General features: G+C 38.2%; 1 protein-coding gene across 23 annotated transcripts in view; it reads right to left on the reverse strand.

Annotated features, from left to right (window-relative positions):
* The window catches only part of RBFOX2 (RNA binding fox-1 homolog 2), a 249,361-nt gene that overhangs the window by 88,190 nt on the left and 138,802 nt on the right, over positions 1-22,369 (reverse strand). The window contains exon 1 of one of the 23 annotated variants that reach the window (XM_087814907.1): positions 2,089-2,633. The exons of the other annotated variants lie outside the window; for them this stretch is intronic. Within the exon in view, the coding sequence (XP_087671033.1) occupies positions 2,089-2,133 (45 nt within the window). The 5' untranslated portion in view covers positions 2,134-2,633. Of the gene's footprint in view, positions 1-2,088; positions 2,634-22,369 lie in introns of those variants that run through there. 23 annotated transcript variants of the gene reach the window in all.

The raw sequence follows: 22,369 nt of genomic DNA on the forward strand, positions 1-22,369 counted from the left end.
TTTTGGCTCCTTCAACTTAAAATTGTTTTTTCAATCCCATTAATTTCCCTGATGTGGTGGAATGGAGGGTATACTCTTAAATTTTAATACTCCATTACCTGCCTTTCTAAGCTACCTTCATTTCAGATAGAATAAACCTACCAAATGGAGCAGAGCCAGGAAAAGTGTTGTTTCAAACAATAACCACTGCATTTCCCAGTACGAAATCTTAATGACCAAGAAGACTTCAGGTGGCAAATTCACTTTATCATAAATGAGTACAATTTCATTGTAAAACACTTCATCAAACAGGTCATAATTTCTAAAAGAAACTTTTAATCCACTCCACAACTTTTATTTGGAGGGGGAGACATTTTTCTACCTCAAAAAAATCATTGACATATTAAAATTATTTTAAATATATTTCCAGTTTCTTCAATCGTCTTTGAAAATACATTTACATTTTCAGTTCTTTTCCTCAGACAATTTTGCTTATATTACAGTTATTACAAGTCCCTTGCTTTGCTAGATGGGTCTCAGAAATTTACTGCTCACAGATGTTTCTCTTCAAAAACACATCAATATTTACTTGTAAGAAGCTTTGCTTCTGATCTAGTCTCATGACATTTCTAGCCTTAGGCTGTCATATAGACTGATCTATTGTTTAATGCCAGCAGAGAAATAGTTCATAGATAAATGAGACCCACAAATATACCAAAACCTTATTATCGTAAATATAATATACTCTTAATTTGAATAACTCCGTAAATGGAAACTGTATGTAGTTAACATAAAACATACAGTATAGACCAGTGTGTCAGAATCTAGCTAGAGACATAACCACCTCCCCTCCCAGGTAACCTCAGTACTGGTAGCTTGGCTTAAATGAAGAACAGTGAATTTACTCTGAAGAGGTTCCCCAACAGGTCCAATTAAAAACAGTTTGGTTTTGCCCTGGCTGGTGTGGCTCAGTGGTTCAGTTAGTGCCGGCTGTGCAGAAGCAACAAATGGATGTGTCTCTCTCACATCGATGATTTTCTCTCCCTCTTTCTCTCCCTCCCTACCTACCTACCTTCCACTCTCTCTAAAAAATCAATGAAAAAAACATCCTCTGGTGAGGATTAACGAAACAAAACCAAACAAAAAAAAAAGCTTGGTTTAGCCTTTTGGCTAAATACCTAATAAAATGTACTGGTTAGTCACTATCTTTAACCCTGTGTATTTCTGTCCAACCTAAAACTTAAGAACTAATTATCAGAGAAATGTCCAAAGAAAAAAAATAATTAGCTGCCATGAAAACACAAATAAACTAAAACTGAGAAACCAAGAAGTATCTATAATTCAGAATTAATTGTATTAACTATTTTTATTTTCCAGTTCTGGGTTTTCAGCACAATTAATATTTCAAAGAATCCATAACAAATGAAAGATCATCTGGTCCAACCCCTTCATTTTATATACAAAGAAAATGAGGTCAAGGAAAAAGAAGCTATTTGAGCATGAACACGGAGGTGGTTAACACTATAACTTGACTCAGAACCCAGGATATCCAAGAGTATGCTACATAATGGCCTAAAATTTTCTGATTCTAGATTTCAACAAGTTAATAACTAAGATGCCACTAATCCCATTATAAAATAGTCTAAAATGTTAAGTGTGGAACATGTCCTCTGCTGTATATTACCTTTCTTAAAAATACAGCAACAACAAAAATAGAGCAACATTTGGAAATTGCCACCTATGCTTCTCATCTACTCAAAACAAAGCCTGAAGTTTAATATAATATAGTGGCTTTACGTTATTTATAATGCCAAGCCCATTTTGTTTAAAACACACACGTGGGTGCGCACACCCATGGAGACATTCACACAAAAATCTCTCTCAAGTTTCAGAACTCTAGAGTTGAAAGCAACCACCCTGCCAAGCCTTCAATACTATGTAAAACTTAATCTCCCTCTTACAGCAAATTAGCAAAAAAACTTCGGGGAAATCTACACTCTGAAGAATACCAGGTCAAAAGACAGAAAGTTTATAAGCATTTCATTCCACCACAAAACCTTCACATCGATCAAATAGTATCTAGAAAACAAGTTAGAACCCTTAGCTTACCTGGACAACAGGATATTGATAATCCATACAATATACACCATACATAGCAATGGGGGGGAATCTTCAGATAGAGATAGTACAAAAAAGTGCCTAAGCCTTTGCCTTGTGTGAACTGGCTGTCCTGTCCAAAGGAACTGGGTAGCACCAAAAAATCCTTGGCTGACTTCCAGTCTACGCAGATAGGTATGCTGGCTCTGATGATGAAGCTGGAGCTTGGTTTGGCCTAGGCTTCCACCCCAGTAAGATTCAACACTACACAGAAGAAATGTTCAGGAAAAAGCAAAAAGCTCCAACTGAGTTACTAGTTATAGGCAGAAAACTACACTAGAGATTCGCTGTTACTGTTGGTTTTACTGACAACTCCACCAGAAACTTGAGGCTGAGAATGACAGCCAAGGAAGGGAACACCGGCTCCTTAAAGTAGTGCACAAAAACAGTAGGAAGCACAAGGTATCCAGGATCCAAAATGATATATATGCTCCAGGCTTTAAGTGCGTCAGAGGGAACACTTCCAATCCAGGACACGGAAAGGCGGACGGGACTGGTATTATTTCTCTGTTCCTTCTTGGGCAGGACCTTGCGCACGCGCACGCACACACACACACACAACCCCCCTTCTCAATGTCTCCAGCAGGGACAGGTGTTAGGATTAACAGTATAAAACCCCTGTGTCGTGAAAAGGAATGGAAGAAAAAAGAAGTCACACTGCTACATGCAGTAAAGGGATCCCTTTCATGATACTGTATGTTTGTGTATCATTTACACCTCCTTCCCTCTGCTTCAACAGGGGCTAGGACAGCTGGCAGGATCAGCACTAGAAAAGAGGAAGGTGGCACCAACTCTGAGGCAATATGAGTCCACTGGAGACCTTCAGATATGCAAGAGACTCTCTCAGCTGTTCCAATCAAACATGTAAGGATTAACTCTGGCTGCCTGCAAAAAGGTGGGGGTGGAAAGGTCTTTTCAGAAAGGCCAGTTGCTTTTCCTGTTTTAGGAAGCTGCTATACCCACCCTACCATTATATGCAAACACACATGTGAGCACATATTTCTATAACAGATATTAAAAGCACTAACAAACATGGACAGGTGTTAAGTCAGTCTGACAAAGCAGGGAAGGTTGAAGAGTTGGCTTTCAGAGCCTAAATGGCTCATCTAAAAACCAGAGAAATGCTACAAAAAATTTTTAGAAAACAGGACACAGAGTGAGCAAAAATAAACGCTTAGTAAGAGACACACTATTTACAACTATTGCTAAGAAATCCTCTAGTTGGGGCAATCATTCAAAAATTCAAAATGATAAATAATTCTAAATTAGTTTCAGGGTTACAATCTCCCTAATCTTGGAGAGTTAGTGATATTATAACATGTTTGGTAAGATTAAACCACAAGGATTAAATGTAACGGGGAGGCATTTGTGAGAATTAATGTACGACAGCGCTACCCCTAACCAGTGCAATTTTTCTCCTCTTATAGTCATTGCAATTTATTTTAGGATTGATCAGAAAAAAAATTTTTAAGAGTTAAACTGCCTTAGTACACCTAAGGTAGTTCTCTTAGTTAAACATTTACCTTAAATTGGTTCTAAGAGATTAGTAGGATCAACACAGCGCACTAGATTACCTTCAGATTGCTGGCGGAATCCATGTGTATTACACAGGAGAGACAACAATAAATCAGTGCAGTCAGTATAACTTAAAAAGCATTCGCTGGGCAGCTACTACACACAAGGTACGGTGCTAAGCATGGAGAAATGAATGGATGCAGTCCTGTTGTCAAGCACTTCACAGTTCATGAGAGACAGAGGTAAGTACGCAGATAAAACCAAAGGCAAAACAATGCAATGGCACAAAATCTAACATTGTAAGCAGCCCCATACAGGGAGTAACATTTTTAAAAGCTGCTCTTAATGAACACTTCCATAGCACCACTTTCTCACCACTAAAACTATGAGACCCTGCCTTGTCAATTCCCAACAGGGATTATCTGAGCCTCATGACATTTTTTATCTGATTTACCACACCTTAAGGGCCTATCACACACACATTCTGTCCCTTATATAGCTATTACAATGTTACAAATAACAAAAGGAGTGTTTCTGTAATACAACTTTATACTAAATTTCCTATCCCAACCAAGTCAAATAATTCTCCAATCCTCCTCCTCCCTGTACACTATGCCATTACACCAGCAGTCCTGGCCACATAGAGACTTGTATACTAGCATGTTAAATCTCACTGACATTCTTGATATGAAGACGGGGAAGTGAGGATACTTCTTATAAGCCAAAGAGGGCTGTGATCCTGAACTATGGCTGACAAACTTAAACTTTATTAGTTAATTCAATTCAATATGTGGTGAATTAATTACAGAAGACAGACTTTCCAGATGGCATTGTACTTAAGATGACAGATTGTAATTCAAATTCTAGAATAACTGACGTAATTTAAACCCGAAAGTGGTCCCCAAATAAGTTATTGAGGGCCTAGTCAATTTCTGGAGCTTTAAATTCTTCTTGAGGATAGATCTAAACATACAAGGAGAGAAGATGTGACTGATACATTATTAAGTGAAAAAATTATATTGCAGAGTGTCATTCCATATTTGTAAATGCACATATGTCTCTGTATGTCAATCAATAAATTATGTATGTCATTTATAAGCTTTTATATGTCTTCTATATTATACATGTATTTATTTATACACACATATAACTTATTGGTTCACACACATATCAATGTATGCCATATATAGCATATAATGCCATATATAGTATACACACATACACATATATTGTAGGCATAAGATAAAACCAATAAAACCTCTAGGGGGAGAGGTGGGGGGGTAGTTGTTTTTCATTTATTAGTTCAGAGATAAACTTCCCAGTTGTTCTAATATTTAAATAAGCATTATCACTCCTAAATTTATCTTTTTGTAAGTTTAAGGGAATCAAAACAAATTTTACTTTGAGTACAAGTACTATAAAATTTAGTAATGCTCTTTCAGTCTCTAATTTATATTGTCACTTCTGCTTTAAGACTGAAGGATATAGACAATAAACAATCTTAATCATGCCTTACCTAGATTCTGCCCAAACTATACCCAGGTCTATTCAAACAATTAGCCCTTTAGAAAAATGGCAAAATAATTCAATATTTGAATTATAACTTCCTGCACTTCTTGTCTTTTTACCCATCTCTTCCTATAACATTTTCAATTCAGAAATTACTACCAATTCCCTCCCTCAAAACAGATTGGGCATTTCCTTAAAAGCTTAAATACTATCATATTCACTCAAAAATTCCAGAAATAAAAAGACATCTCCACAATAAGCTCAGAGTTATCTGCTGACAATGCCAATTGACACCATTTGAAAAAGTACACACTCTGCAATGTTTACATGCTTTTTTATAGTATCAAAGTTTTTGTGTACTGATCAGTTACAAACATGAAACCAGAAAATGGCCTTTCACATATACTGCTATACATCTTATTAGCAGAGGCATGCGGACCATACGTTTCAACACTTGGCATACCTAGAACATGTCTGTTAAATAGAATGTAATGATACTGGAGAGAAACAGACCTAGTGATGCTTAAGAGTGAGATCTAGAAACGATCTTGAATTTATGAGGTGTTAAGTGTTGCTAGGGATAAAGTAGACAATTTGCTGCATCAGTCCTGTGCCAAAGGACGTGGTTGGTGACACTGCAGCAAAATCTGCACCAACCACAAGCCTAGGGACCTCAAAACTTACCAAGTACTGGATAACCAAAAAATATGTGAGAGTCTTCTCTCTTCTACTCTCTCATTCTTGTCTTCTCTCCCTTCCCTTCCCTCTGCCTACGCCACAATCCTACCAAGTGTCCAAAGATACTAGTTAGGACTAGGGTAGGGGTAGAATGCTTCCGCCAAGCTTTCTAAGGCTGCTGGTCTAAGGTATGAGATTGGCTTTAGTTGCAATAGTCTTAGAGGTTCCAAAGGCTGCTGCATCCTGGGATGATGTAAAAGTTAGACGAGGATGGAGGGGGTGTGGGAAGTAAAGATACACATGTAGCAAAATGTGCCCTCAGACATCTGCAAGGCTTACTTAGGGGTCAGTGGGGCCCGTCTACTGGACTGTGGGTGAACAGCGGCCAACGGCAAGAAAAGCAGGTCAGAACCGTGGCGGGCCTAGGACAGTAAGCTATGCATTTCATACCTCGTCTCTAAAGGCTGTTTGAGAGTGCTACAGAAATAACAGTTTGTGAAAATGGTTCTGGTGGCTGCAGGAGGAGTGTAGAGGGGAACAGGTTTGAAGTTATAGCAGGCCCCCAATAGGAAATGTAGGTGGCCACTGCAGAGAGAGGCGAGGGTTAGAAATGAAGATCCAATAAGAGTACAGGAGGAAAAGCCAAGGCCAGAATGTGGGTGAGGTTTTCTCCATACTTATCATTGCACATTTATTGAACATCACCCACGTACTTCAAAAAAGAAAAGACAAATAGAGAAGAAGCATAAGAAAGAAAAAAAGTAAAAGACAAAAGAGGGGAGGGGAGGGGAGGGGAGCACTGTAGAGACAAGGCAAAGGGCTGAAAGTAGAGCCTGAAGGAATACTCACTTCTGGAAGGCAGAAATAGCAACAGAGGATAAACAGATTAGGCAGGATCGAGTACTATTCACAAAAGCCAGGGCACAGAGGACATCTGTTACTTTTCTTCAATCCTACGTTCTTTACACTAGGGAAGTATTTCATAAATTGATATCAGAGATGAGTATATAACAATGTCAAGTAGAAATACAGAAAGGTTAAAAGGCATAAGAATTTAGAAAAGATGACTGAATTTAGCAAATAAGCAATCAAGATAAGTTTTGAAAGACAGCCGTTTTAATAACATCAGTAAAAGGATGGCAGCAAAAATGATAAATTCATGATGAGAATGAAAATAGACATGATGCCTACATATAAATTTTAACAAAACTTTCTACCTGGGGATACTTCTTTGTCTTCCAAGTGGCAATAAAGTATGAAAATAATTATAGATACCCTACTGTTGCCCCTATTAAGAAGGTAGATTTTTATCTTATTTTGTTTTTTCTCTTTGTCCCTTTCTTTGATCATATTGTTTTCTTATCCAGATGAAAATGTCCAAATCTTAAAATGGAACCCTCTGAAGCCTACCTTAAATGCTAATGATGCTCCACGAAGCTCTCCATGATTGCTTCAAAAATACTCATGAGAGTCCTACTGGTTCTAAGGTACTGTGAGAATTGAATTTTCTACACCAATGGAAATGCTTGAATTATACCTACCAGAGAACAGCTAACTACATCAATACTCCTTTGTATGACACATAGTACAAGGGAAGTATGGGTAAGCTATGCTCTGGCTGAAATACATTATTCTAATTAAAGTGCGAGACACAACATGCAAACTATAAGGCCAGAAATTAGCACTTTTGTTACTAATGAACTGTCTCTCATTACTCTTCCATTCTAAGTAAGTACTACTAAGAAGTAAAATGTACCCATAAATAATAGGAAAACATTCACTTTAAGTCCAGAAAGACAGCACATAAAGGGTAAGGGTAAAGATGTAGCTTTTAAAGCAGCAAATAACTGTAAATATTGTAATACTGTTAGGAAAATATGTCTACAAATGATTCCACACATATTATCTTATATAATAGAGCCTTTTACCCACCACAGAAACTTTGATCTCAACTTACTCAAAATATCTCTGAGGTAGATTACAAAAGGGGTCACAATATTTCACAAACCCTCCAACAAGAGGTGGAATTTTCCCTCCACCCCTTGAATGTGACTTTGGCCTTATGACTTACATTGGCCTTTGAAACATTAGCAAACGTGATGTAAGCAGAGGCCTGACAGGTACTTGTTCACTGGGGCTTGCCCTCCCCTACTACTCTCTGAACCCCTGAGACCACTGTGTGAAGAACCATGAGGATGGATAAGAAACCAAGTGGAATGAAGATTAACGATTTCAGTTGAGCTCCTCCCCTCCCCCACACCAATCAGTCTGGCAGCTGCCAGACATGAAAGTGAGGTCATCTCAGACCACCCAGGCCCAGCCAACCCAGACTAGAAGAACCTCCCAAATTCCTGACCCACAGAACTGTGGGCAGATAAATGATTAACACTGTTTTAAGCCATTAAGTTTTGGGGAGGTTTGTTATACAGCAAAATCTAACTGACACAAACTCACTGCATAACATTAAGAGGTATATCTCACTTTGACACCAATACCATACAATCTTAATTACTGTTGCTTGAAATCAGGCTGTATTAGGCCTCCAATTTTCTTTTTCAAAGTTGTTTGGGCTAATCTAGGTCCTTGGCATTTCCATATGAATTTTAGAATCAGCTTGTTAATTTCTACAAAAGTCTTGCTTGGATTTTGATTACACGGAACCTAAAGACCAGTTTGGAAAGAATTAGCATCCTAAGAAATATCTAGTCTTTCAGCCCATGAACACAGTATATTTCTCCACTTTGTTCCACTATTCAAAAATAGGTTTTTAAAGACTATAACTATCTTTTCTCTAGGTATGTACTGAAATAAAAAACTGTGCCTGAAGTTTATAAAATCTACTATCACTTTTCTGAAGTCCACTAGGCTAGATCCTATAACATTTGTATCCCTATAAGACAGTGTGGTATTTGTGTCAAGATAGAAAAACAGATCAGTAGAACAGAATAAAAAGTGTGCAAATAGAGCCACAGGTGCAAAGGGAATTCAGTGGAAAAAGAATCGTCTTTTCAACAAATGGTATCAGAACAACTGGATATCCATATGCAATAAAAATAAACCTTTAGCCCGGCCAGGCGTGGCTCAGCTGTTGAGGGTCGTCCTAGGATCCAGGAGATCGGGGTTCGATTCCTGGTCAGGGCACATGCCTGGGTTGCTGGCTCGATCCCCAGTCAGGGGTGTGCAGGAGGCAGCTGATCAATAACTCTCTCATCATTGATGTTTCTATCTCTCTCTCCCTCTCCTTTCCCCTCTCTGAAATCAATAAAGGTATATTTTTTAAAAATTAAAAATAAACCTTTATCCATACCTTATATATATACAACATTTAACTCAAGATGGATGACAGACCTAAAAATGTAAAACATGAAACTATAAAACTTCCAGGAGTAAACCTTTGTGACCTTGCATTAGGCAAACGTTTCTAAGATATGTCCCCAAAAACACAATAGTAAAAGAACCAATTAGTAAAATGGACTTCATTAAAAACTTCTGCTCTACAAAAGACATTATGAGAATAAAAAGACAAGCCACAACTGAGAGAAAATATTTGCAAAGCATGTATCTGATAAAGGACTTGTACCCAGAATATGTAGAACATTCCAAGCTCAACCATAAAAAAACAAGTAACCCAATTTTCAAAAAAATGGACAAAAGATTTGGACACTTGACCAAAGAAGATATAAGGATGGTAAATAAACACTTCAAAAGATGCTCAATATCATCATTCATTTGGCCAGTAAAGCCACAATGATATCACTCCCTACCTACTAGAATGACTAAAATTAAAAAGACTGACAATCCCAAGTGTTGACAAGGCTATAGAGAAATGCAAAGTCTCAGATACTGCTGGTGGGAATGTAAAATGGTACAATTAATGTGGAAACAATTTAGCAACTTCTTGAAAAGTTAAATATACACTGACCATATGATCCATCCATTCCACTTCTAAGTATTTATGCAAGAGAAATGAAAACATATCCATATAAAGACTTGTATATAAGTTGTATAAGACTTGTCATATCGGCTTCATTTGTCAGAGCCTAAAATTGAAAACAACCCAAATGTCCATCAACAGGTAAATGATTAATAAATTACGGTATACCCACAACTGAGTATTACTTAGTAATAAAAATGAACAAACCATCAGTATATGCAATAACATTGATGATCTAAACTATGCTGCGTGAAAAAAGCTGGGCAAAAAAAGAGCATTTACTATATGATGCAATTTTTTATAAAATACTGGAAAATGAAAACTAATCTATAGTGACAGAAAGCAGGTAAGTGGTTTCATGGAGACGTGTGGGGTAGGAGGGCAATTGAAAGGAACACAAGAAAACTTTTGGAGATGATTAATATATTATCTTGGCTTCAGTGGCAATTTTGTGGCTGTATACATATGCCAAAACTTAACCAAATTATAAACTTTACATATGTGCAATTTATTGTATACCAATTATACTTCAAAAGAGCTGTTAAAAGATTAAAACAAATGAATTCCAGCCACGCTTACCACAATGAGTCTGGGGAGGAGAGTGACCTGGTAAAAGGAGATGGGGGGAAGTCACTAGTATGTCCTCAGACATTACAGAGAAAATAAAAAGGGAGAATTATGGGTATGGTGGCAAATTAGGTCTGAGATTCGAGCAGAAGTAAAAAGGTAGGTTTTCTGAAAATTACTTCTGCATAGTCTAGGTTGGATCTTGGCTACACACCCCCTCAGCGCTTGCACATAGCCTTCCACCTTGTAATACAGTAATTCCCGACTCTCCCACTCCAGGGAGGCAGGGATTATATAGCCTCTCATTCCTCTGCTAGGGGTAACACCTAGCAGAACGCCTAATTGTTGCACATAAGCAATACTGTGTGTGGTTAAGAGTTCAGGGTTCTGAAGCCAGACCACTTGGATTCAAACCACAGGTCCATTACTTCCTAGCTGTGTAACTTTGGAAAAGTTATTTAACATATCTCTGCCTCAGCTCCTTCACCTGAAAAAAGAAGATATTAATACCTACCTCACAAGACTGACTGATGATTCAATCAGTCAAGATATGAATAGGCCTGCCATACAGTGAATATTAAATTATAGCTGATGCTGTCATTGCATCATTGTTGTCATCATTGTCATTACCAATAATTTAAGAGAATTTAAAGAAAATACCGGGTTATCTGATGTATGAAGCCAGCACTGTATCTGAGAAGTAAGTGGGCTCAACAGGAAGCAAACAGCATATAAAGAGCTCTGTAATTGTGTTAGAAAGAGGAAAGGCAGTAGTGGAGGGGAAAGGAAGAGGAAACTCCTACACTTACCCAGTGTTAGGGCAAGACATTTCTGTTGAACAAATAACTCAATCAAGTGAGAAGACCACTCTTGACCAAGAAGGGAATATTAATATGTAAAGGAGTAGAGAAAGTACAAGTGATTTTTATCCCAAAGTGCAAAGCAGGTAACATGTACAATGAGAAACTGTTCCCTTGTGTTCCAAATAAAAAGCTAACGAAAGGGAAAGGCCAAAGGGTCTTGAACGGGTAACTGCCTCTCTTCTTGAATTGTGTTCACCATGCTGTGCCTTACAGATGAACTGTCAGGCACCACCTGACTCTCATCCCTACTGGGAATAGGGACACGGCTCTCTGACAGCAGCAATGCAGCGGTGTGGGAATCCTTGGGTTGGCACCAGCCCCTTGCTCAATTCAGACCTGTAATCTCTTCTGACTTTGATTTAATGCAGCAATTACTGGTAATGTGGTTTGAAGGAGATAAATGCCCAGTGTAGCCGGCTGTCGCTTACTCTGCTCACGATGCAAGAACATTTTTTAATTAAAATTCTCTTTATGATAAAGAAGCTGCTTCACTGAATGTTTCTGTGCAGCCCTGATACGGAGCTTCCCCCAAAGAGGATTAGAAATCAAAGCTGCCTCTCACTTCTGGCAAAGCACGCGCAGGCACGCTCACTCCACCACCTAAAGTGAGTTCTCTAACCCCAAATTTTCCCATTTATCGAATTAGATTCTGGTAAGAACTTCTTCCTGGTTCTCACAATCACAATATCAGCATTACAGTACTGCCAATAATACAGACATCTCTGATTTTCTGCAAAGAAATTCCCTTAATTTGCTTTTAAATAAATATGCAAAATAAACTTTCAACTTTCACGCATAAAAAGACTCTGTATCCATTTCATTTGGAAAAAATAAAGGATAGCTGAATATAAAATATCAATAGTTCTAAAACCACTTTTATTTTAATTCATAATACAATGGTTTACTATGCCTTTTATACTTAGGAATCCTAGAGTATTTGTCATAAGTGAAATAATCATAGAAAAATTAATACAGAAGTCTACCAGAGTTTTTCCCCCCATGACATAAAACCATCACATTCTAGCAGTTTAAGGAATCTAAATTAGTATTCTAATTATTAGTTCAAAAAAAACAATAGCAACAACCACCCAATAACTAGTGAGAGAACAGTAATTACATGGGCCCTCAAGAGAGATAATTTGGTATAGTATTACTGGTTTCTGAATCAATCAGCAAAACTTTTGATTCACTTACGAAAGTTCACACACCTAAAAGTAGAAATAAGGATGGATATTATTTTGATTGCTGGGAGAGGACAGTCACTGACAATTATCCTTTAAAAATAAGAAAGAAACAGTACAAGGTCCAAATCAGTTCTATTCCACAAAATGGGAGCAAAAAGATCCACCACCAAATGTGTATTTTCTTCCCTGAAGGCAAACAGCACAATTTCAACGTGAAGGTCAAGAGTTAAGAACTGATAGTCTGTTCCACTATAAGAGAATGGTGTGTCAATTATAAATAATTCAAACTAATTTTATTATTATTATTTTTTACCAAAAGCCTCTAAACTCAAAACCCCTCTTTCATAAGGGCACCATCCGCCTTCTCAGAGAATCCAAGATGAAGGCCAGGTTCCCTCTCAGGGGCGCCGCCAAGACCTTCTTTAACCTCAGGTGTCAAACACACAGCTGATGACCTCCCTGCGAGGCCAGCGCTGCTCTGGAGAAGTGTGTGGCCCTCTGGCTCTTTGTGAGAAAACGATGCTCTCTTTCAGAGAGAAAGATATCTTTGGAAAAACAACTATATGAATATTTACCACCCCCTCCCCCCCAAACACACCCTAGCCCTTGGGAAATTGGTCTGGCATAATTAACAAGATTAAAGATGGATTTAGGATAAGTAAGATCAAAGTTAGTCTGATCCTTACAGGATTAAACTCAAAATCCTAATACGAATCCAACGATTTTTAAGATCAACCCCATATAACAGGATTAAACCAATAGCAGCTTTTGTTTTCAACCTAGAAACAATCACAGCTGGCAAGTCCAGGCCCAGAGTGAGTACCATCTCAGTAGTTACACGGGGAGGGGGTGGTGTTCAGGGCCAACCACAGGGGAACAGGGGCTCTTCCTCCAACCCAGTTTGCTGACTGCCCTATTTCCACAGGTCCAAAATTCCTTCTGTGTAATTCTAAAATCCAAAAAAGCTTGGCAAACTCTTTCTTTCTTCTTCATCCCCAAACTCAAATTTGGTGTGTGGTAGTGGTGAAGGAGGAAGAACTCATTTGGTGATAAAATGTGACCTAAACACCAAAACTGGTGTGAATATTCAAAAACATTTAGCTGCGAATATGTGAAGTGTGTGATTAATACAGAGCACATGTCCTTCAGTTCCTTTCAAAACTCCAAGATTCCACATTACAATAGATATCTGGCCCCGAGGGTTTCAGATAAAGAACTGCGAGATTTTATTAACTTTCCAACGTGTAGTCCTTCAGCTTAAAAAAGGCAACCATGACATGAATGACAGCAAATTAGGAAACAAATGAAAACTCCTGACGCAATAGGCAACAACATGCCAAACAATGGCTAACCACCCGCAGCCAGCGTGTCCAAGGGGGACATGCACGGGGGATAAATTAGAAGAGAAAGAGACCCAGCTGGAACCATAATGTTGCAGGTTGATAGTTACATTTTAATCATGGCCAGAAACGCAGTATATTTTGAAGAAATTTTCTCAAAAATCTAGTTTCAGGGTAAGTTTTAAAAACTTGCCATCAATCAAAGGCAAACAAAGTAACTTTTGGAGGTATACCAAAAAAGATACCATGATGATTCTATTCAAATGGCATAATTATGAACTGTTTATTTCCTGAGAACTTTTAGAGACCTATGGTTCTTAGAATTCTAATTCCGAAAGACATTTAACACAGAAAAGCAATTTGTAAGACAGCACACGTACCATTTATTTCTCTTGGAACATTCATATTAATAAATTAACTTTCTTCTTAGAGAATAAAAATGCTTTCAGACTCCCAGGAAACAGTTAACACATTAAAAAAAATTAACTTTCCAACTCACATTTATATGTATAAATTAATGTTTACATTAAACACCATTTCTTTCTCTTGGAACACTTATATTAATACATTAATTTACACACATTTCTCTTTGCCAGAAATACTGTCAATTAACATAAAGCAAAACTAGTGACTTCTGCTTCCAGGAAGAAGGAAGGCATATACTTATCTGTATTCCTCCCACTAAGCACAATTTAAAACTCTCAACATTTTACATATTAAACAAATATAAGGCTCTTAAAGGTGGAGAGAAGAAAGCAAACTGGATCGGACCTCAGGACATAGTGGTGAGTTCCCTAGGTTTTCTTTTTGTCTTATATAGCCTAGACTTGGAGCTAAAGAACCTGGAAATGCCAACAGTCGCAGACAATAAAGGTCCCAACAAAAGCCTACTCTCTGCAACCAAAGGACAAGGAAAGCAGTACCCTGCCAGGATGGAAAATTTTAGACTACTCTTATCCAGCCAAATCCTACCTCACTCCCACCCAGGTCAACAGGGGCCAAGTGGAGAGCCTAGATGTCTATCCTCAGCAGGCTATAACCAAGCACCTCAATACCACTGCCCAAATAATATTAGAAAGGAAGTAGGGAGCCAATATGTTCCTCCCAACAAAACTATAAAACTTTCAGATAAAACACAGAAGAAAATCTTTACGACCTAAGGCTACACAAAGAGCTCTTAAACTTGACACAAAAGCACAGTTCATAAAAGGTAGAACTGAGAAATTGGACTTAATCAAAATTTAAAACTTTGCTCTGTAAAAGACCCTGACAAGAAAAAGACAAGCTACAGAGTGGGAGAAAATATTTGCAAACTACATGTCTGACAAAGGACTGGTATCTAGAATACCAAGAGTTCTAAAAATCTACAGTAAAGAAACAAACAATTCGATTAGAACATTGACAAAGACATGCCACCAAAGAGGACTGTAAGTAAATAAGCACACATAAAGATGTTCAATTAACATCATTAGCCACTAGGGAAATGCAATGCAAATTAAAGCTATGAGAGACCACTACATACCAGAATGGCTTGCATACACAAACAAAATCAAATGCTGTCGAGGAGGCAGAAAAACTGAGTAACTCATACATTGCTGGTGGGCCTGTAAAATGGTACAGCCAACTCTAGAAAAGTTTGGCCGTTTGCTAGGAAAGTAAATATGCAGTTACCATAGGATCCAGCAGTTGCAGTCCTGGGCATGTATCCCAGAGAAATGTTCACACAAAAATCTATACAAAAATGTTTATAGCAACTTTATTCATGATAGGCAAAAACTGGAAACAACCCAGATGTCTTTCAATGTGTGAATGTTTAAACAAACTATGGTACATCCAAAACATAGAATACTACTAAGCAATAAAAAGATACTTGCAAGAATCAGGAGGAATCTCCAAAGAATTATGCCACATTAAAAAATAAAATTCCAAAAGGTTATATGCTATATGATTCCATTTATATAGCATCTTGAAATGAAAAATTTACAGAAATGGAGAAGAGAGTAGTGGTTGTGATGAGTTAAAGAGAAGGAGGGGCAGGCAAGTAGTGCCTGTGGCTCTCAGTGGGAAACAAAGGAACCCTTGTGGTGTTAAAGTGTTCTGCGTGTTAACAGCATCACTGTCAGTTTCCTGGTTGTGATATTGTACTATAGTTTTGCAAGATGTTACCACAGGGGGAAAATTGTTAAAGGGGGCTCATGGGATCTCTCTGTACTATTTCTTACAACTGTATGCAAATCTCAATTATCTGAAAGAAAAAGTTTCATGAAAAGGAAAGCCTATCTGTTGCCATAAAAAACATTGTTGGGTCAAATGGCAAACTGGAATGTGGGCTGCATATGAGATAATGGTATCTACATTAAATGCCCTAGTTTTTATAACGGTACTGTGGTTATGTAAGAGACTGCCCCTGTTTTTAGAAAATATAGAAGTACTATATTTCGAACTAAAGGGATGTGATACACACACACACACATACATACATACATACTTTTTCCATTTTTGCTGTATCCTTACTGCACTTTTATCACATTGTAAACTATTACATATATTTTTAATTTACTCAAAAAGTTCAGAAAAATTATAGAAAAGTAAGAAAATAGTAAAGCAAATGTGGCAAGATATAAAGGAAAAACTTGGGAGTGATGGATAATATTCATTATCTTCATTGTGACACAGATATTTACCTATGTCAAAACCCCATCAAATATGTGCAGTGTATCTACAATTATCTCAAAAGAAAGATTAAAAAAAACACCTAGTTAGCACTGAAATCCAGAAAATCTGAATACATCTGCCAGCAGCTTTATATTTTGATGTCACCCAAAACACTACATAATGATTATGCCTAATGTTTGCAATCATATATGCTTCTTCTTGTAAAATTGCTGAAGCATTTTATGGACTTTACCATGTATTCTTTCCGTTCACCAGACACATAGTTGCCCACATTTTAAGGCAAAATCAGTATGCAAACACCTCCTCATAGCCTTTTATTTATTATTCATGTTTCTTAAATATATTAACTAAATGTTGTTGCATTGGTAAGGGCTATAAGAACTTAAGAAATATTTCCTCTGTTAATATGTCTGATTAGCTTTCTTAAAAGTTAGCATTCTTTGAAATTATTTTATAATAAAAAAATGACTCAAACCTTCCATTTGATCATCAGTTTCAGAGTTAAAAATTTTTTGTATTACCTCCAGAGTAAGTTCCCTTCAATCACCTTAGCCAAAAACAAAATATAAACATCAAGCAAAAGACACAAACACTGCCCAGCCGGTGTGGCTAAGTGGTTGAGCATCGAGCCATGAACCAAGAGATCACTGGTTAGATTCCTGGTTCAGGGCACATGCCCGGGTTGTGGGTTCAGTCTCAGTAGGGGGCGCGCAAGAGGCAGCCGATCGATGTTTCTATCTATCCCTCTCTTCTTCTTTCTCTAAAATCAATAAAAACATATTAAGAAAAAAAAAAAAAGACACATGTTTTTAGATAATTATTTTACCAATGGAATAGTCAACATTGTATATATGACACTTTTTTAAAAACTAGTTTTTATATTACCTACATAAAAATATATTTTTTAATCCTCACCCAAGGATATTTTTTCCATTGCTTTTCAGAGAGAGTGAAGGGGGGGGGGGGGGCGGGAGAGAGGGAGGAGGGGGAGAGAGAGAAACATCGATTGGTTGCCTCCTGGAAGCCCCCCAACCAAGGCCAGGGAGAGGTATATGCCCTTGGCGGAAATCGAACCTGGCACCCTTCCGTCTGTGGGCCAACGCTCTAGCCACTGAGCAAAACTGGCTAGGGCCCTATATAAAATATTAACACTGAATGGAGCCCTGGCCGGTGTGGCTCGGTTGGTTGGAGCGTCATTCCGGGAAAGGGAAGGTCACATGTTCGATTCCCAGTCCGAGAGCATTCAGGATGCAACCAATCTCTCTCTCTCTCTCTCCCTCCCTCCCGCTCTAAAATCAATTTAAAAAAACATTTAAAAGAAAACTGAATGGAAGGAAGAAAGGAAGAAGGGAGGAAGGAAGGGAAGACTGATTAAGACAGAAGTTCTGATTCAAATCAATTAAGGACCAATATATACCAGTGTGTACAGAATCTTCCTAGATAGTCTAGGTTAATACTATAGTACTTGTTACTTCCCTCTGAAAACAACAATGGGAATGCATCTATCACAGATATTTTGGAGTCATCATTTAAAGCTAAAATAACATGAGTAAGATTCCTGAAAAAGTGATCATCAAAATAATGTTTCATATGAAACTGTACCAAAAATATATTATTTACCACCAAAATCAAAAGAACCTAGGAAAGCCAATCCCTAAGTTCTAAAACATTAGTGAGGGCAGGAAGAAATACTTTTGTCTGTTATCTCCTTCCTTCCATTCTAGCCAGGCTGTCTCACATTCCACCAAGCCTCAGGCTGACAACTGAGGAATCCATTCCTCCCTTCCCCCAAAACAGAAGTGGTTTGTGAAGATGCAATGGGCTGATTCAGCAACCAAATCAAGTCCACTGTGTACTCCCAGCACCTACAACAGCACTTGGCCCACAGTAGATTTACACAGTGTTATTTACTGAATAAAAGAAAAAGGAAGGAAGGGAGGAAGGGGGGAAGAAATGGTATCTAAACCTTGTTTACTAGAGGGGCCTTGAATCCCTAGTGCTCAGGCATCTTACCCAAGAATCTAATCCCTAAAATACTGCCTAGGCTATTTGTCTTAGCATCAAAATGTATGTTTGACTAGTATCCTTGGATTCTAGACTCACACCCATGGATCTTCAGTATCTCCTGACCCTTCGGTATTTATTCAGCCCCAGTGAGTAAGCCCACTCTGGCTCTAGTTTTCCTCAACATACAGGCCTCACTCCAAATATATCGCCTGGATCCAGCCTGCTATTTCCACCTGTCTACAAACTGCTGTATCCAGAAACATCCAATTTCACATTTGCCTCTGTGATCTTGATTCCCCATCTTGTAGTTCTACACTCCCTGTGGTTTTAGTGTGGAAGTTAGGTGATTTGGAGGAATTCTGTGTTTGTTGCTTTTCAGTATCCTACAATTTTAGCTTGCTAACATTATCTTTTTATGATGTATCCTTTTGTACAACAGGATAAATGACTTGTTCAGAGTCACAGTGAATGACAGCACCTGGATTGCAGCCAATTTTCCAGGACCTTCTGTCCAGCCCATTAAATAGCATACCTTATATCTCAGCTGTATCAATTATGTGCAGGGTTTTTTTAAAAAACAGACAAACCTAGCCTGGCCAGGCGTGGCTCAGCGGTTGAGCATCGACCTAGGATCCAGGCGATCAGGGTTCGATTCCCGGTAAGGGCACATGCCCGGGTTGTGGGCTCGATCAATGACTCTCTCACCATTGATGTTTCTATCTCTCTCTCTCCCTCTCCTTTCCTCTTTCTGAAATCAATAAAGATATATTTTAAAAAACAAAACAAAAAACAAAACAAAAAAAACCCAGACAAATCTATGTTTTTAATTCTAATCAGAAGAAAACTCATTTGAACCATATTGTAAGGATACTTGAAATATATTTACTAATAAAGACAACCAACACTCTGCTTTTACTTTTATCAGCATTAATTTTATGCTGAATTTACTCCTGGGCCATAAGTTTTTGTTTCTTTAGTTTCTTCTGGGATATCTTTTTCTTCTGTGCCACCTCTTTTTCTGTTTTAGGAACAATCTGCTCTTTCTCAGTTGGATCATCTATCTCAGTGTGGCAGGGAGAGCTCCTGTGTGGGTTAACCTGCCCATGAGCTCCATAAGTTCTGCGCCACACCTGCATGTGCTCAATAACCAGAGAATCTACATCTAAACCCTTATGTTCAGCACTACTCTCTGCATTGTTAAGCATGTGCAGCAAAAATTCACCACTCTTTCTGGGCCACCACCGACCCTGCGTCCAGCCCCACTGTTTGGCCTGGACACACCTACCAACCAACTCCACCACTGTAACCACACGATGGCACACACAGCTTCTGTAAAGTGACATCCTTCAGACATTCCGTGGCTTTTCAAACATGCATACCCTTGATGGCCTGGGAAGTTTCGTGAGCGTTCTTCAAGTGAACACAAAAATCTAAACCTCTTGATTTGCATGATTTTGTGGGGCTCTCTGGGTCAAGTGCACAGCCAACCATTTTCAGGAGCCACCTCTGGCCACTTACAGGAAGAGAACTCATGTTCAATTTCTTTTTTTAAGTACTAAGTAAAGAGACACGAAAAAAATTAAGTTCCTTAAAATACAAATACTATTACTGTCTGGCACAAGAGTACATATCTAATGCACACATACATCTGTACCTTGAATGTAATCCATTCTTTATGCACATGCCAAACAAACCGAATCATCTCATAACACCCAAATATTTCCAGTGGCATCAAGTTCACCATAATCTGGCTAAGTCTGGGTAATAGCCGATGACAGAAAAGTTAATACATTCTTAATATCGTTGGGCTTCACAGGGACCATGATCCTCTCAAAACTGTGTGCAAAATGTTGTAAATATGTACATTGTTCTGGGGACCTGGTTCAGAGCTTTCATTAGATGTTCAATGAGGTTCAAGACCCAAAATAAAGATTGAACCGATAGGCCTGAAAATTAACAAAGTTAATGCCTTCTTTAAGGAGCTATTCTATTCAAACACTTCTATGTTTCCTTGGTGAACAACTATTATTTCTAATTTAGGTATTTCTCCCAAGCTCATGTCCTAATCCTACCTCTTTTGAATGTTTTCTTTTGATAAAATGGCCTTTATTTTAATTTCTAACCCTCATCTTCTTTCACAAAAACCCCAACCCCCCTCTCTTCCAAGGTCTAGGCCAGAGACCCAAATCCTAGACTCACTGTAATTCTTTCAAGTCAGGAACCAACTGACAAGAAAACACTCCAGTTCTAACATTCCAGCTGTCTTACTAAGGGCCTGGTCCACTAAGAAAGGTCTTTGTTTATTTTGTGTGGGGGTTTTTTGTTTTTTGTCAAACAGTTGTTTAAGCCAATCTGGTTTTAAATCCTCAAGGGAAAATCTGGGGTCAAGAATCTATTGCCCCTTTTTGGTCATGCCTGAATTTTCCTTGAGTCAACCCCATCTTTTAGTCTGAACAAGCTCTAATGATACACGTCTACTGCAGGCTTACTAAAGTGGAAATTTTTTTAGTCACTCAGGAAAATTAGAGACTCTAAACTGATGTTTCTTAACCTTTTAAAAATCCCTTGTTCTATAATATTTACTCACTTTTATCTTCTGAACCTTCCATCAGCTCAGAATACCACAGAGAGTCTTACTTTCTGAAATGTCCATTATGACTTAGAAGTTTAAATATTCTTGTCTAAACTGTACAGTCTCTCTCCCCCCAGCCCTGAGATTCTGATTTATACCTCCTTCTCATTCTTGACCGAGATCATGGGTCTAAACATAATGTAAACATGGACTTTTGTGGCACAGTCCACTCAAAAGGTTCAAGATAGTAACCTATATACAAAATGATAAGGGTAATAGAAAAAGGGCTTTTCAGCAACTTCTGTGTCACAAGAGAAACAATAAAATCAAATTAAAAACAACAGGAGTTTCCAGCTAACTGAGAACTGTCATATGTGAGAATCAATAAAATAATACAGAACTATACTGAAAGTATCTGGGTGACATTATGAACATCAACTATAATGCAGAATATACGCATACATGTAGGAGACGTGGCTGGAGTTATACAGAACATATGCTTTTCTGGATAAATGGTTGATAAAAGCAGGTCTCAGTTTCCTCTGAAAATAGTAGGTTATGTTTTAGGCACTGACTTCCAGTTATTTGAACTTTTAGGATTTGTTTGGAAGCAACAAATAGTTTAATGAGCTATTCTCTTTTGACCTTTTACTCAGAGATGTATTTTAAAAACATGATTTAGTCTACTTACCAATGCAATGAGCCATGGCTACAGAGAATACGAAATTTAAAGAAAACAACTAACTGGGGCTTTCAATGTATTCCGGATTGCCTCTATTATTATTATTTTTTTTTTTAATATATCTTTATTGATTTCAGAGAGAGGAAAGGAGAGGGAGAGAGAGATAGAAACATCAATGATGTGAGAGTCATTGACCAGCCGACTCCCGCACACCCCCGACTGGGGATCGAGCCCGCAACCCGGGCATGTGCCCTGACTGGGAATCGAACCCTGATTTCCTGGATCCTAGGTCGACGCTCAACTGCTGAGCCACACCCAGCTGGGCATCTATGATTATTATTTTTAAATGTTTCCCACATCAGAGCCAGCACAATTCTCCCCCCTCCCCCCTTGCTCTTCCTGCTTCCATTTAGCTCCCTGGTTTTGAAGCTTCCGCTTTACAGCATCACCCTTCGTGCTTACTGCTTCACGCCAGTGGCTTCCAAACGCAACAGCATCCTGGGGGAGTTGGTATCTTGCTACCTCCCTTGCAAGCTATTCTACAAGGTCACTATTTTCATTTGTGTTTATTACCTAGGGAGAGACTGATGAAGGAAAGCTGAACTTGGACAGTGCACAAACATGTTTCCAAGACCCACGCTCGGAAATATAACTGGGTTTCCCTAAGTAATGTGTATTGTATGGCTCAGAGAGGGAAACAAAAGAA

This window comes from Miniopterus natalensis, chromosome 2 (assembly GCF_054644295.1).
Source record: "Miniopterus natalensis isolate mMinNat1 chromosome 2, mMinNat1.hap1, whole genome shotgun sequence".
Classification (NCBI taxonomy): domain Eukaryota; kingdom Metazoa; phylum Chordata; class Mammalia; order Chiroptera; family Miniopteridae; genus Miniopterus; species Miniopterus natalensis.